Raw genomic sequence first — 17,050 nt, forward strand, 5'->3', positions numbered from 1 at the left:
GGCAGAAGTGGGGAAGTGAAAGAAATCGGGGATGTTTTTGAAGAATAAACATGTAAATAAGAGACAGAGAAGTGAGAGAAATAGGGAACAGAGCTCTTTTAGAAGCTTTCAAACAAACGACAAGGTGAAGAAGGAAAGTGGGGCGAGAACAAGTTGTTTGCAAGGTGTTTATGGGGAGACGGTAAGTAGGTTAAGATGAGGAAAGTGTGGCGGCTATAGGGAAGACAAGTAGAATGAGTAAGAACTTTCTGGAGTAAAGAAATATGGTACAGCTTTTATCCATTGGGGTCTAATTTATCAGAACACAGCCTTGATTTGGAAACTTCCTGTACGGACAAGAACATTCAGAAGGTTTCACGTGCAACATTTAAATGTCACCCATTCTACATGAATTTACTTCTGCAGAGGCTTATTTACTGTACATACTGAAGCAAGCCCAGAATGTGTCCTCATAGTCTTAGGTGTTTTGGGTAAAAGCAACCCTTAAGCATGTAGTCCTGATTGGTTTAGCAAAACCTCAATGGTAACAGCAAGTGCAGTTTAATACTTGTTCTGGAAATCTTGGGCCTGTTCAGACCTTGCACTCACATGCGTCTCCCACATGCGTCCCCAGATCCAAACTCGGTTTTGCGCGCTGTATGCAAATAGACCCCGACATCCTCTGGGTTGCAGTGGAATATTTTAACAGCTACTGTATCTAATGGATCTCTGCCACTGCCCAGACTCATGCTTTGTGCAGCATAAAATCAGAAGATGCAATGATGATCCAATTATTGTCAGTCATCTTTACTACAACCACAATAACTTGTTTGGCTGATTTTGCCACTTACAATGAAAACTATTTTATATTATTTCTAGAGTTGGGTCTTGGCTTACATGCTAACAAACACGCATCCTGGGTTGTTGTTGACAGTCATGAGTCAGCTATCTTCAAAAACTGTGTGTACTTGTGATTGATAAATTAGGTGTGAGATGACTTGTTACTGAGGCAAAGAGAAGAGAAACATAGGTGGAGAAAGAGGGTAGGACAAGTTATCCATCTCCTCCCATAAATGAAAACCTTACAATACGTTCCCTTTGTTCCTCTCTCTCCCCGCTTCTCCTCTCGGTCAACAAAAACCTCTTTCACACATCTTCTGTCTCTGCTTCTCTTTGTGACTTCATTCTGTCTCTATTTCTCTTAGATCATCAGAATTTATTGCAGATTAATCTTTTGTGTACCTTTGGGCTTTAGCTGCACCACAAAGTAAAGAACAGAGACTTGATAGAGCTTGGTTAGGGTGCAAAGCTGCAGCATTTCACTCTCAGAATCTCAATAAACCATTCTAATGAATCATCTTTGGTATAATATTTAGAGAGATAATCGTCAGGATATTCATGTTTGAAATATTTGTGCGCCGTTAATCTCCATCAACAGTAACTCTGCAGAGATCCCCCCCCCCCCCCCCGCTGTTTCTCCGCTCTGCGCCTCCACATTTGATGACAGACTGCATGGTTGGAGGCGCTGACACACTGATGACAGAGGACCACTCAACCGAGGCTACTCATTAACTGTGTGCGCGTTTGTGCGTGTGCGGAGGAGAGGGTGGGCATGCGGTTCGGCACGTCGGCGCGTTTGCCCGCACTGTGTTTTGGTAGTAGTGGTACATTTGCTGCCTCGGATGAAGTGGCGCAGGTTGCGGTGTTTAATGTTTGGCCTTTGGGGTTACAAGGGTCTGAGAGGAGGTGAGGAAGAGACGGTGTTGAAGACCATGCTGGATTTTCCTCTTTTTCCTTCTAAACTCTCTCCGTCGTCTACTGAAATTGTCTTTTTGCTGTTCTTTCTGAGTAAATCTTGGTAAACTTAAGGCTCTTTTGGAGTACTGCGGTACATAGACGTCGTAGCCTACACACGTACACGACTTCAGTGCAGGTCATTTATACTTGTGCGCTCATCAGTCCAGCTCGCTCTGTAAAAACACCTCCCAAACACTAGATGGCGCTGTGTCTTTTTGGCCAATCGGGTTAATTTTTGTTTCTACTTCCTGCTTCACTTTCAAGTGGCGACTGAAACTTTCGCCAAAATTTCACTGAAGACGAGTCATACAAATGTTTGTATCTCCAAACTTCCTCAGTTAGCCTTTCCTCTCGATGCCGGAAACAGCCGGAAATACTAAAGCCGAAACACGCTACTACCAAGTGGACCAATCACAGGTCTTGCGGTCTGCGTTGGCGCTATGAGTTAGGAGTTGCACGTCAGCTATGGCGCCAGGGTCTGCGTATGCTCGAATCGCCTGTTTCACGGCAGATATTTTTCTTTGACGTGGTCCACAGTTGGAATTCCCCCCTTGTGACGGGTCATAATATCTGCTGTGAAAGTGGACATTTTAATTTGGCGTAGCAGGAAAAGCACAGGTGGAACTAGTAATATTAACAGTGGTCTGTTGCTCCAGTGCAATGCAGCAAGTAATTGGTGTATTCTTGACACGTACAGCTTTTAAAATGCCAAAATGACTTCTAAGATCAGTTAGAATCTGTGAAATTTAAATAAAACTCCACTGCGGTAGCTCTCCCTCCCATTCAACCTCTGCTTTCATACAACAATAGAATAATAGTGCCTCCCAACAGTGATCTGGTAATTTCAGGTTAGATTTCTCATTGTTAGTCAATACACTGCATAGGTTTACATGACTGATTGAAATAATTCTGAAATCCTAACTTAACTGTTTACATGGGCATTAAAGAAAGTGATCTGATAAGATATTTTTGACACGTTCATAGTGGTGCAGTCCAGTGTAGAGGATCAAATCTGACAAAAACATGACAAATAACTGATATAGAAGATGACGATAATGGACCCATGTTTTCAATCGCTCTGCCTGCGCAGATTCCAGCTTCTTACATCTTTTCCAACACTTTGCTGTTTTTCTACTCCCTGGCCAATGCAACATGTGAAGCAAACATGTGTGGAGTGGATTTATTCCAACCAGAGAGAAACGATTGGATCAAGTGTTTAAATGGTTATTATGCAGCAGTGTTTTCCTACTGAATTGATTATCTAAGGGTTACGCCACCCCCTCAATCCCATCGACCAGGCCAGTCTGTTCTGATTGAACTGGTTAGTGCTGACCAAGTTCTAATGCTAAAACAATTCATTATTCTAGGGTGTACCCAGAGGTCACAGACGATCCAGATTTGCTCACTTAATGTAGCCTGGGCACTTTGGTTGGACTCTCACACACGTGATGTGATCACTGACTTTGCAAGCACAGAACTCGAACGGTATTCCTCACCACAAAAAGTTGAATCGCCATGTAGTTGAAGTGCCACAGGATGTGGGAGAGTGGGGATGGGTGACAGATGCATTTGGGAATGTTACAAGGCCATTGTTACCATGCTTAATCATCTTTTTGGTATGTCCAATAAAACATTATCAAAGACCAACTAAGGAAAAAGGAGGATGGTGGATTTTACCCGATACAGTGAACCTCGGAAGCGTATTAAAGCAGGATTTGTAATTTGTTTGTAGTATGGGCTCCTGAGTATTGGTTTAAAATGTATGTATTTTATATTTATACTAATCTTTTATGAAATTTAGAACCTAATCAGTTCTATAAACCGCATCATTAGACGAACTTGATTTGAGTTGTCGTAATGGGACATCTTCAGTCTGATTTATCAAGGTACCTTGTTGTTTTGGTTCTTCATGCTATTATTTTTTTCTTTTCAGACATTGTACATGAGAACCTGAAGATGGGTTCGGATGGGGAGAGTGACCAGGCGTCAGGGACGTCTTCAGACGAGGTTCAGTCTCCAACCGGCGTCTGTTTGAGGAACAGAATCCACCGACGAATCTCCATGGAGGTAAGACTCATGAGAACTACCAAGACACTGGCACACAGTGCATAATGATTTCCAAAATAGCTTAAACTGCAATTTCCCCATTGCGGGACTAATAAAGGTTTTTCTTAACTACTCTTCACGCACTCTCTGAAAGATCTGATATCAATTTCTAAAATCTTTGAATCGGTTTTTGAAATACCTGCCATTTCCCGCATCCTCTTGTTAGAAATATCTCTGCGATCTTGCAAGACTTGTCGTGCGTAACCAGTCAAGCAAGATAAGTCCACACGTGAGGGAGATCCAACACATGACAGAAGCTGCACATGAAAACATTTAAAAAGCTATTTGCGAGATATGCTAACTGGATGTCAAATATTGTGGAGATCTCACAAATCTCTGAAACCAGCGACACCCAAAACATCTCTAAATCAATTGATATTGCATCGAATTGAATCAGGAGCATGTGCATCGGAATCCAATCGTTTCGGGCGATCAGTAGAGATACCCAGCTCCAATCCATTTCATCTCCTCTGCTTTATCTCAGTTGGACGAGGGGGTTGGGGCAGATTGTTCATCTACTAATGGGCTCTCAGGGTCTGGACGTCATGACACTGATAGCAATCCTGCTCCCTGAGGACCAAAACAGAGGCTGGTAAAGAGACGTGACAATCTGTGTTGTAACCACAGTGATTTTCTCCATCTCAGCTGTCTCTGCACGAGGCCACGCTGGGATAGGAGGCTCCTTTGTTCCTCTGGAATATAATGAAGTTATACCATTTCAAATCATGCTGGCGTTTAAACACCTGCTAGACATCAGTATATAAGCCCTACTGAATATTTAACTATTTGCTTTGTGTTGTAAAGCTTAGTCACGTTTCTTTTCTAACCACAAACACTGTTCGCTAACAAGAAAAAGCTTTTTAAATATTATGTCAAGATGATAAACTGGCCTAGGTGGCCTCCGGGGCACTGTAGACTCAGCCTATCGCACAAGCTGAGCAAATAAAAAATGAAAGGCGTGAAGGAAAAGAGACCACATGATTATCAGGGGATTTTTTTTTTGCCTGTTAGTTTCTAATTTTACAAGCATTTCATATCATTTTCAACACTGTGGCTCCGAGCAACTGCTCTTGCAACTTGTTACACACAAGTCATTATGCAAAATAGTAAAAGCTGTAAATCTCTGCCCTGTAAATAAATAATGAAGTTAACCATACATTACATGTACGATAAATCATTGTCATGTTTAGACACGGTGAAGCCGGGGGGACGTTTTATTCTGAAAGAGACCAGCGTCTCAGCTTGGAGGCCTCCTGCCCCCTGCTGGCAGAGGAGCATACGTTGTAAAAAAAAAAACCACCTGGACAACATTATTTACTGATGTTGCTTTTCACATATACATATAGTACATGCTGACCTATTTGTTGTTCCATTTGTGCATGAAACAAAAGGCGCTCAAGCTAGCGGTGACCGAGCACGCACATGCACAAAGGCTCTGCACGTTGCTCTTCTTGTGGTTCTTTTTGATGTTGTTGGAGGGTTTAAGTAACTGTGTTACGAGCAGGTGAAGGTTATGAGCAGGATGTGCACTCGCTCGGTGTTTGAGTTGTGTTCCAACTCCGATTTTCTCCCCTCAAAATCCATATCGAATCATTTTTTTCTTTAACAGTCTTAAATGTACTCAAACCTGAAATGATTCAACACAACAAAACCAATCTACCAGGATATGTATCAGTAGCTAAAGTCAGTGATGTCCATTCCGTATCAGTGTCAGTTCTCCGTGTTATAACAGTTCAGTTTTTATTCTTTCAGATTCACTTTGGCAGCCAGACAAGTCACTGTGTTGATCTGGTTTACAATTTTGGCATGTGATCATCTTTTAGCCAGACAAACAACCTAACTGGACATGGCTTGGCATGCATATGAAGAATACATGATACATTATTGATGGTATTGTCCCAGAATCTATTTGCTACAAGTGTCAGTGTATCCTCCTCATTACAACCACACTAGCAAATATTTGATTTGGCTTTTGAGATCAGGGAGCTTCTGATTGAAATATTGTGACAAAAGTTGGTTTTGTAGAAAGATGTTAATGTTTCTTTAAGAACATATAAAAATATGTACAATATTGCTATTACCAAAACATCCCGTTGGTGTTATTAAGAACGTTTTTAAAATGTACCCCACCCCTTTTGTCCCAAGCTCTTCAAGAACAGCTTGTTTTTTCTTATCACCAGTCCAAGGGTATACAATTTTAAATAGCAGAAATGTAGCTAAGCCTTTAAACATTTGCTCAATTTACCACTAAATATTTGCATCATGGGATTAGATGCTACAATCCATAGCCATTCAGCACAGTACCTACTCTTGAGAAGTCTTCTGTGTGGTGACATTATTATCCAGGAGTCACTTCCATCACTATTTTTATTTAAGCATTTCTTCATAATAACATATTTTACCATGAAATCTAAGAAACCATTTCAAACTCTTCATCCCAGTAGTTTAGATTTATGCAGCGCAGACCTTTATAGGTGCCATATTCTGCTGTTAATTAGTGTGGATTGTGTTGAGTATGATTCAAATTCAATGGTGTTGTGTTCAGGTTCTTTCAGCAGTCATTTCTGCAGTCCTTGACTTCAGGAGAAAATGCTGATGTTACCACTAGCAGCATTTTCTCTTGAGTCGCACTAAAAAGCTTCAGCCATGAGAGAGAATGAGCTGATGAGTTGATACCCAAACAAAAGTGACAGCTTCTCTCCCTGTATTTTTAATCCACTCAACATTTTGTTTTTCCTCTCACACGGGTCGGTATTATGTAAGTGCGTTGCTTTCAGATGTGCCGTTATTTGTTTTGATCCTAGAATAGAATTACAAGATAAATCCACAACATTGACAATGGCAGACCGAAAGCACAAGGTGCAGATATTAGTGCCGGTTTTGTACCCATGAAGCTGTTCGGCTGCAGTCACGCTTCGACAGGCCGGCTCTTATTTTTACCCTCCGTAAGACGTTGATCGACCTGATCTCTGTCGCCTCTCTCCGGGAGTAGCAGGAGATGAGAACGAGTTATTTTAGACGCTGCATTTATGTGTGTGTGTCTCTGTGTGCGTGGGTGGATGGATGGTCTCGGTAGCCTACATTGTCTTGGGCTGATTACCACCGAAACATACCCCACTCTACATATAGGCAGAGAGCATAGAGCTGTGTATTTTCTCACCGTATGTTGTCAGCAGATTGCACAGTCTAAGGTTGTATATCAAAGATTGGGTGCAAGTATTTGTTCTTATTATAAGGATGTTTGGCTCGAGGTTCTATATTTCATGCCGATGCGATATATATCGTGATATAGGGTTTACGATTCAGTATGCTGCGATACTTTGTGCATTGCAATATAGTTTTAATTAGTATTTAAATCAAATTTTAGGAAACAATAATAATATAAATGAAAGATCAGGACAGTGGGATCGTACCATTATCCTTTGAGAGTCTGAAAGTATTACAAAGCGTAATATCGTGTTATATCGGTAAATCGATATATCGCTGTCGATAAATCGATATATCGCTATCGATATATATCAATCTTTTTTTTTTCATCCTTTCTCCATGCCCAAATAAACTCAAGAGCCACTTAAGGAATGTGAAATAAATACAACTAGTTTGAATTGTAAACATTTCTCTCTATGTGTGTGTGCTTCCAGGACCTCAACAAGCGCCTGTCGCTGCCTGCCGACATCCGAATCCCCGACGGTTACCTGGAGAAGCTGCAGCTCAGCAGCCCGCCCTTCGACCAGCCGCTCAGTCGGCGCTCCCGCCGAGCCTCGCTGGTCAGTTTTTCGTGTGTGTGTGTGTTTGTGTCTCCCTTTCTTTATTGCTTTGCTCGCAGTCCTGTTACCAGACTCCCTCTGCGCTGGTTTCCATGGCAACTGGCCCGATGTGAGCCTACGGTTGATTAATCTGGAGTCACAAGCGCTCACCTCCCACTTTTAGCCCTTAAAATTAGATCATAATACTCTGCTGTGGCATGTTTATGCACTGTTGTTGAAGGCCGTCCCTGACGAGGTTTATGCACATTATAAGTTTGACAGCAGTGACACCGCTTAAAAGGTTGTTGTTATTCTCTGCGCTCTAATGAAACGGATCAGATAAAAATGAACGTGCTTAAAAAGTAGCCTCTTATTATTTCTATTGCGTTGGTTTCTCCTTGATGAGATATTTCCAGCTACTGCTGTAGGGGCTGAAAGTAGAACACTTTTCATAATCCAAAACTATTATGCTCTAGGCGTCCCCTCACATAGTGGGGATAGTCATGCTCTCTGTTATAGGACTACATAATATGTTGCCATGGAGTCAGTGAGTTAGCTGTGGGCTGTTTGCGTCCTGATTTTTGGCGTATATTTTGGCAAGTTAGCATCATTAAAATTATGCCAGAATAGCTATTAGCAATGACTGTTTGCATGGATGCACCAACCAACAGCTTTTACTGGATTATATACGTACTAAAGAGCCTTTAATGTGAGACATTTGGATACTGTCAGAAAGTGACGTTCAAGTTTTTTATTATGTTTATGTTGTTCCTGATATCTGAATCCAAAATGAGCTCTAGATTTTGTCCTGCCTTATTTGTAGTACTGTAGTTTCGCGCAGTAAATAATCAATTTCTCATGTTGTCTCTTCCTTAGTCTGAGATTGGTTTTGGGAAGTTGGAGACGTACATAAAGCTGGACAAACTGGGAGAGGTGAGGAAGGCTTCAGATCCTATCTGACTCGCCAACAATAAAACTATGCTTGGATAGTCATTTCATTCTGATCAAAACAACATGTTGTGTTGCGTTTAGGGAACGTACGCCACAGTGTTCAAAGGACGCAGTAAGCTGACGGACAACCTGGTGGCGCTGAAGGAGATTCGGCTGGAGCACGAGGAAGGAGCCCCATGCACTGCCATCAGAGAAGGTAACCAGTTGATGTCCTTCATTGAAGTTGGTGTAGATATGCCAGGTCAATGACCTTTATGAAACCCAGGACTGATATCCACCTAGGATATCAGTCCTGGGTGATTTTACTCCATAAAATGATTTATAGACCTTTCTAAAACAATTTTTTTTTTTTTTATTATTAATCCCATTTTTAATTTGGCCTTTTCCAGAGTCAACTGATGTTAAAAATGTTACACATGTTCCCTTTCTGTCTCTGCAGTGTCGTTACTGAAGGACCTGAAACACGCCAACATCGTGACGTTACACGACATCGTCCACACTGACAAGAGCCTCACGCTCGTCTTTGAGTACCTGGTAATTCTCACCTCCAATCCTCGTTGCATGCACAAAAAGACAATGTTTAATGTAACGCAAAGAGCTGCATGTGATACTGTGTTAACATTTAGATAACATTTATTAAAGGACAGCTGCAGAGAAAGAGATGCAGAGTACATCACAGTTAAAGCCTCCTCGTGTTCATTTATTTAGTGGATACCAAACTAAAGAAAATATGTAATGAAGATTTAAAGATCAGATTTTTAATTTCGTTTTGGTATTATTCTATGTCTGCAGTGTATCTAAAGTCGAGAAATGTTTCCATTCAGGGTTGCAGGGCCCGAATGCAATCACAAATGCTCAGTTAACCTTTCAGAAAGGTCCTGTCGAGATCTCGATCTTGTGACTTCTGTAGGAGTTTCTCCTTATTCAGGCTTTAGTTCTGCTTTAGACATTAAAACAGAAAATGAGCTGCCCTCTACTGGAAAAGGGCAGTAACAACTATGTTGCATTTAAAGCGGTAGACGCCAAAACTGCCCGTTTGGACCAGTGGTAAAACCAGGTGTAGCCGGGCATTTTAGAATGAATGATCTACGCTTCATTTTGTGCTGAAAGTTGATATTTACACTCTGGGTTCACATGAGACTTAAATTATCTTGTTTAAAAGGAGGTATGATAGTGGACCTTTAACAGTTAGAGCAAAATAACCAGGAAGAGAATATAAGACACACAAATCTCAATGATACTTAAAGGATCCTTCATGTGGACTGTGACTTTATGAGGGAGGATTTGCTGCAGGGCATGGAAAGTAGCGTTGTGTCTGTGAATGAGAAAGGAATTTCTTAAAAGGTCACTTTCTAGGTGTTGTGCAGGTGTTCTTCCTGTCTGACGGCACCTTCCCTTCTTGTAGGATAAAGATCTGAAGCAGTACATGGACGACTGTGGAAACATAATGAGCATGCATAATGTGAAGGTGAGGATGACCTTTACTGTTCCCCGTGACCTTTTTACCTTGTAATGACATTTTCTCCCTCGATGTGGGAAAGGAAACTCTCTCAACCCTGTGAGCTTTCAGATCCAATTTTCTCTGTGTGTGTGTAACAGGCAGATCAGACCCTGTAGTGCTGGATGTACGTGACGCGGTACGGATATGTTAGTAACATCAAGTCATTTAACCGTGTCTTTCCAGATTTTCCTGTTCCAGATTTTGCGAGGGCTGTCGTATTGTCATAAGAGGAAAGTTCTCCACAGGGACCTGAAGCCACAGAACCTCCTCATTAATGAGAAAGGAGAACTCAAACTGGCTGATTTCGGTAAGAGCAACCCTAACGTCAGGAGTAATTCTGTTATCCTAAGAGCAAATCTTTCCTCTAATCTCTAATCCTAATGTGTGTCTGTCATTGGCGGGCCGGCAGGTCTGGCGAGGGCCAAGTCTGTCCCGACTAAAACCTATTCAAATGAGGTGGTGACTCTTTGGTACCGGCCTCCGGATGTCCTCCTGGGATCCTCAGAGTACTCAACACAGATTGACATGTGGTACGGACTTAGTCACTAATAGTAATACCAGTTTATGTTAATTTAAATGACACATCAGCTGACATACTGTGTGTGTGTGTGTGTGTGTGTGTGTGTGTGCAGGGGCGTTGGCTGCATATTCTACGAGATGGCTGCGGGTCGGCCTCTTTTCCCGGGCTCCACCGTGGAGGACGAGCTCCACCTCATCTTCAGGATGCTGGGTGAGCGTCTCCGGCCACGCCAGATCACCGCGGTAACACAAGCGTTCCTCAGTCTCATTACGTGCTCAACTGAACGTGGCTGCTTTTTGCGCGACAGGCACACCCACGGAGGAGAACTGGCCGGGAATCTTGTCCATCGAAGAGTTTAAGTCGTACAACTTCCCCAAATACAAGCCGCAGCCGTTAATCAACCACGCCCCAAGGTACGGCGATGAGTGTGTGCGCGCGCGTGTGTGTTAGACCTTCATAATGTGTTTGTTTCTCTGGGTCTTTGCATGTATACAGTAGTGCTGCATATTTTTGTGTGTGTGTGTGTGTGTGGTAAGGGCAGGAAATCCTGTAGAACAGTGCAGAGACCGCTATCCACTTCCTTCCTCCTACGAGCCCCCACATTCCCAGCAACCCCTGCTGCTGGCCGACAGTAAACCGTTGCTCTCCTTTTTGTCTCTTCTAGGCTGGACAGTGAAGGCATCGAGCTGCTGCTGTCTTTCCTCAGAGTGAGTGTTGTCACAATACCCAGAATGCAGTTCACCACGAACAGTATCATGTGTGTTACCTGGCGTTTCAACAGACAATTCATAAATTCATAAAAATCAAACCGTTTCAACATTTTAACACAGCCATATATTTTTCCATTCATTTTCATGTTAAAATAATTATTTGTTGTATTATCTATAAACCTGCAGCACTAAACTTAGATGTTTTGAAGCGCCCAGAAACTAAAGAAATAAGGATAAGCATTTGTTTCTGGGTGCTTGGGATCGTTGTTCTCGTTTCCCGAGCTTTCGAACACGTCTCCGAGCCTTCGTTCACTGAGGGGACCTGGCTCTGGTGACGCCGTGTGACCCAAAATGTGACATTTCAAACGCTGACAGCAGTTTTATGATTTCCCGTCCGTGTCGAACTTCCTGTTATTTCATGAATGTTCACATTAGGTCATGCTGATGGCACGAGGTTAAAGGTCCATTTGCTACAGGAAGATGGTAAGATGCACTGAAATGTTCTCACCGTTTTAGCGTAACTTGCTTTATTTGAGTTAACTGTCCCCAGCCGCACTGTGCACCACCAGAATGGACACAGTCAAGGTGGGGTTTAAGTGTAGACTTTCGGCCGTGTCTTACATCGTCACCCTTGCCACATTGTGGGTTTTCTGTGTCTTGCTAGGCTGGAGAATTGGTGCCACCAACTGTTTATCTCGAGGCACAGTCAAAGAAATACAGCCGTTCAATAGAGCTCACAAAACAAGCATTTAAAGTTCATTTTTAATTGCAATATTTTGCATGAAAATTAATCTGCAACTTCAAATTTCACGATCGGAATAGACACATCTTTCTACTATAAGGCTGCTGAAAATATTAAGATGAAGCTTCCCATTACAGATGCTCAGATCTGATTCTCCCACTGCCATTTGTAGACAGCAGGAGGCACAGTGCTGTCAGTGTTTTCCATTACACAGTATTTACACACTTGGTTCCTGTTTCCTGTGTGTTTCACAATTCTTCTAGGTGAGTCCGTGATTGCGGACCCAACAACTGACCGCCGCATTCTGTGCTAAGATCACAGGAATGGTAAACGTTTCCTGTTTCTGTCTCCACAGTATGAATCCAAGAAGAGGATCTCGGCCGAAGAGGCCATGAAGCATTCCTACTTCAGGCAGCTGGGGATGAGAGTCCACACGCTGCCAGAGAGTAAGCACACTAAACTTAATATAAAAAATAAAATAAAAAACTTGTCCAAGCTTTCTTTCCTTGTTGTGGACTGACGCTGTCCCTTATGTTTCAGGCGTATCGATATTCACATTAAAAGAGTTGCAGCTGCAGAGAGACCCCGGCTACAGGAACTCCTCGTACCCAGAGTCAGGTGGGTGGGCAACACGTTCAGATGCTTCAGCTCCTCATCTTGTTAGATGATTAAACAATGACACTTTTCATCCAATTTGATTATGATGTAACACTCATTAGAAAGGAGCTAAAATGAGACGGAGGCTGGCAGGCTGCTTAACGTTGGCCATATTTGGTGATGGTAGTTAAAGGAGAACTCTAGTGCAATAGACAGATTAATGATAGAACGTCCCACATTAACGCAACAGGGGCTGATATATTTTATTTTTATTTTATTTTATTATTTCAGGACAATGCACATTAATGAACATATACAAGGTACATGTAAATGTGCCAGATTATAGCCCAAGGGCTAATTTCCATCTGTAGTCCAATATCTTGACTTTTAGTTCCTAGTTACCTCTACGTTCATACTCCTACATTTCCCATAATGCAAACTGAACAGTCTGCCTTCAAATGAGGTTGTTGGTTGGTGATTTTATGATATGTCTGAGGCCGATGTTGATGTTTCCTCATGCCTCCGCGTTTCCTGCATTAACTTACCCCGTTGTCATCTGGCTAAACTCAGTGGCTTCAAGATGGCAACGGTTGCCTAGCAGCAGTGTTCTCATGACTTGATGCTGCCACTCGATTGCCAGGCATTTTATTTACATGACTCCCTGTACTGTAGCCACACGGTCACAGGCTCCATTTGTAGGCAGCATGAGACCCTGCCTCCTGAATGTATTAGCTCTTTAGGTCATTCAAAGCCAAATCCCATATCATTTTTTGTCAAAGGTATATAAAAAAAGTAAATAAAAACATCACATGAAATCAGTGGTCGCCATTTAATTTGCCTAAAACACCAACGGGCATTGTGGGTATTGTATTTTCATGGTCTTTTTTTTTTTTTTGGTTGTGCAGGTAACGGCAAGATCAACAGGAGGCAAAGCATGCTCTTCTAGTGCTCCATGAAGAGGACGGTCGACGGGCCGACGTCCGTTATCATCATTTCCCAACAACCTCTTGCATGAGCCCACCTCATCTTGCAGTGACGACCCCCCTCACCCCTTCACCTGCACGCTCACACACATAAAAACATGCACACACACACACACACACCCCTCTGAGCGTGTGACTCTGAGTTGAATATATTTGGAGACTGTGTTTATTTATTGGGAGGGGGGGCAGGTGAGGTTGAATTCTGTTGCTGCTAAACTACTACTGTCTGTATTTAACACACCATGTGTGTATGTGTGTATGTGTGTGTGTGCACATTATGTGAACTCGAGACGCCATGCACAGTCGAGCAGTCAGTCAGGTTGTTCTTCTTCTGACTATGATTCTCCGGCTTCTTTTGAGTTAGAATTCAACAGGTGTTGATGTCGACGCTGTGATCCAAGTTCTTGTTCTTGTTCTTGTGCTTGGAGGCAGAAAGCTCCAGTTCCTTCAGATTATTATTTTTTTTTTTAAATATGTATATCTATATATATATATATATTTGAAGATTATGTTTTGTTTTTCTTCGAGCTTCCGGGACCGAACTCTACAACATTTCCAAGTTTAAAAAGACTGGAACACTAGATGTTGTTGGTTGGGCGGAATAAAGGTTTCCTCTGGATCTCCCGTCGTCGCTTTTCCTCAACATTTCAGATGGACTCTTCTTTCAGAAGGCCTGCTGTGCTCTGGGGTTACACTAAAAGTCAGAAGGCGTGATTGTGAGTGGACTGAAAGCTGAAGGGTTAAAGAAGCACACGCAGAGCCCAGTCAACATGAGAACCTCCAACTTTTTGGTTCATTTTGGCGATTCTGGCTCAGCAGCAGGACCAAAATTCACGTGTGGGGGGGGAGGCGAACAGTTGGGACGACTGCCGGAAAGCCATGGATGAAAGACGAGGCCTACTGGAGCTGAAGAGGAAGTCATGTGACGTCCCACAGGAAGCCTTCCTCAAAACCCCTCACAAGACTGCCAGGACTTTTTTTGAAGAAAAAAAGATGCAAGCTACACCTTCTCGCTCTCGTGTGGAGATCTCACTGCAGTAACTCTTGGTTTTCTCTTTGCACTTCAATGTGTGTGCTTTTCTTTTCCATTTCTTTTTTTTTCTTTTTTTTTTAAATCAGGGACACGGGCCTCGACGTGGCCGAGTTTACCCAACAGTATTAAGATATGTTCTCTGTGTCTGTGATCTTTGACCTCTCCTTGTGAAACAACCGTGTCGTTGTGGCATGTTTTTCGGAGGTGTGGAGGGAGGGCGGAATAGCAGGGGATCGGGGTTAAGCAAAATGGTTATTTTTCACTTGCCGTCGGACCACTGCTCTCTTCAGCATTTGTACAAAACAAAAAGAGAGATTTCAAATTGAAATTTTAGACTTAACTGCCCGCTGTGTTGTTTGCAACTGACAGTGATGCTACAGATGATGAAGCCTGTTGAGAAGTCTCACTTTTGAAGACATGCGTACTGAAGCAAATGGAGAATCTCCCCAAATCACCGGTGGGCCTTGCACTCCTGGCTTTATTTAGTTGCATATGTATTTGTCTTATTTCTGTGGACCAACTTAACTGTAGTCATGTGTTGCACAATTTATTACCAGCTAATTATGTTTCATCGCTTTAAAGGAATACTTTGGCATTTTGGGAAATATTTGGAAAGATATGACTCTTGTGTCTGTATGCTAAACAGTTAGCTTCGCTTAGCTTAGCACAAAAACTGAAGAAAACAGCTGGTAATAACTAGCATGGCTTACTAAAGCAAATAAATAAATAAAATCTGCATTCCAGTACTAGTAAAACTAACTAATCAGCACATTTTGTCATATTTGTTTGATTAATTAAGTGTAAGTGTAAAAGTTTTGGTTTTATAGTTAGTTACGAACTGCGCTATTCTTGGCTAGGTGCTGTACTTTGCTATGGAGCTAGTCTTTGTAAAATTACAACTTGTCATTTTTACAGTTTGGTGTTAGTGTAAATTGAACTAACACAATGCTATTTGTTAGTTATGTGCTTTAGTAATGCTGGAATGCAAATTGTTTACCAGCTAGGTTAGCTGTTTTCCAGTTTCCAGATTTAATGCTAAGTTTAGCTAGGCTAACCAGCTAAATGTTCAGTTTAGAGACACAAGAGTGGCATCAATCTCCAAACTTTCAGCACAAAAGTAATTAAAATTATTTCCCAAGATATCAGACAATTCCTCTGAAGGATTAATGCTAAGCATCACATTTTCGTGGCGGTCTTTTGGTATCAGTGAGCCAGACTTAAAGAGCCACCACTACGCAACAGAATTGAACAGTCACACACAGAGAAATCCATCATGGATAATGCAAGGAGCAAGTCCTACACTCATAGTAGCAAAAATAGAACTGAGTGCAGTGCATCGGCTCGTGCATAAATAACACCGGGAGTGCATTGAAAGTCGCGCGGTGAAGATCTGAGGGAGGTTTTTCCTGTTACTGCGACATGTCGATGAAAATGTCACATTTATTTAAGGTGTATAGATTTGCCGGAGCAGCACTAGAGTCCTCTATTTCGACACACGGATTTTGTAGAAAGTGCTGGAAACACTGCTAACGCTTGATAATTAATATCTGAGAGCATTACGTGAATAAACATGAACACAGTTTGCAGCTACGAGGGGAATAATCCTGCAAACAACAAATTTGTCGTCTTTTCAGAAACTGCCAGATATATTCATGTCCTTTGAATATGAATTATTTTCCAAACCTAAATAAAAGATTTAGCTCAACCCCAACACAATTAAGAATGAAGTATACTGTGAACAGTTTAAAGTAGCTATTTTTGAGTTTGCAGGAAAATATCATTATATTAATGGTAGATATCCTGTATTCTGTTTACCCAAAGCCCCAAGATTTGTTGCTGGGCAGCTTTAAAACTTCTTCTCATGCTTCTTCATGTTGCATTTATCATATTGCATCTACATTTTTAGAGGCTTTACAGATAAAGAACTGATTGCCTTTAATCAAACTTAAAGTTGCAGGATATTTCACCGTAAACTGCAGGCTGTGTTTCTGCTAATCAGACTTTTTTTGTACATGAACAGCAGTAACGTGGACGAAATGAGATTTCTATAACGGCTATATTTATCATTGTAAAAACTGTACTTTTTCAAATGTATGGATGACCTAATTTTATGTGAACATGTCTGAGCGTGCGTGCGTGTAAGTGTGTGTGCCTGATGCATGGAAGGCCTGCTGTGTTGTGAACTCGACCTCTGAAACACTGAGCTGCCAGTGAACAGTTGGTGTGCGACTCTTTTTACTGGAACTATTTATTTCTCATAACCATCGGAAGTAAAGTTTAAACTGTTTCATAAAACACTCTGCGCATCAGTCATTCTTTGAACGGTGAAAGAAATCTGTGTCTTCAGAAAATACATTCATTTTATTAAAAAAAAAAAAAAAAAAA

General features: G+C 41.8%; 1 protein-coding gene across 2 annotated transcripts in view; it reads left to right on the plus strand.

Annotated features, from left to right (window-relative positions):
- cdk17 (cyclin dependent kinase 17) overlaps nt 1–17,046 on the plus strand; it is a 42,853-nt gene extending 25,807 nt beyond the window's left edge. For both annotated transcript variants that reach the window (XM_084573594.1, XM_084573593.1), the window contains 14 exons: nt 3,710–3,843; nt 7,524–7,649; nt 8,505–8,561; nt 8,661–8,775; nt 9,019–9,113; nt 9,985–10,047; nt 10,264–10,387; nt 10,490–10,610; nt 10,713–10,810; nt 10,908–11,013; nt 11,265–11,307; nt 12,408–12,498; nt 12,593–12,670; nt 13,555–17,046. In XM_084573594.1, the coding sequence (XP_084429720.1) occupies nt 3,710–3,843; nt 7,524–7,649; nt 8,505–8,561; nt 8,661–8,775; nt 9,019–9,113; nt 9,985–10,047; nt 10,264–10,387; nt 10,490–10,610; nt 10,713–10,810; nt 10,908–11,013; nt 11,265–11,307; nt 12,408–12,498; nt 12,593–12,670; nt 13,555–13,595 (1,292 nt within the window). In that variant the 3' untranslated portion in view covers nt 13,596–17,046. The remainder of the gene's footprint in view (nt 1–3,709; nt 3,844–7,523; nt 7,650–8,504; nt 8,562–8,660; nt 8,776–9,018; nt 9,114–9,984; nt 10,048–10,263; nt 10,388–10,489; nt 10,611–10,712; nt 10,811–10,907; nt 11,014–11,264; nt 11,308–12,407; nt 12,499–12,592; nt 12,671–13,554) is intronic.
- Nucleotides 17,047–17,050: the final 4 nt, after the last annotated feature.

This window comes from Chelon labrosus (assembly GCF_963514085.1).
Source record: "Chelon labrosus genome assembly, chromosome: 23".
NCBI lineage: Eukaryota > Metazoa > Chordata > Actinopteri > Mugiliformes > Mugilidae > Chelon > Chelon labrosus.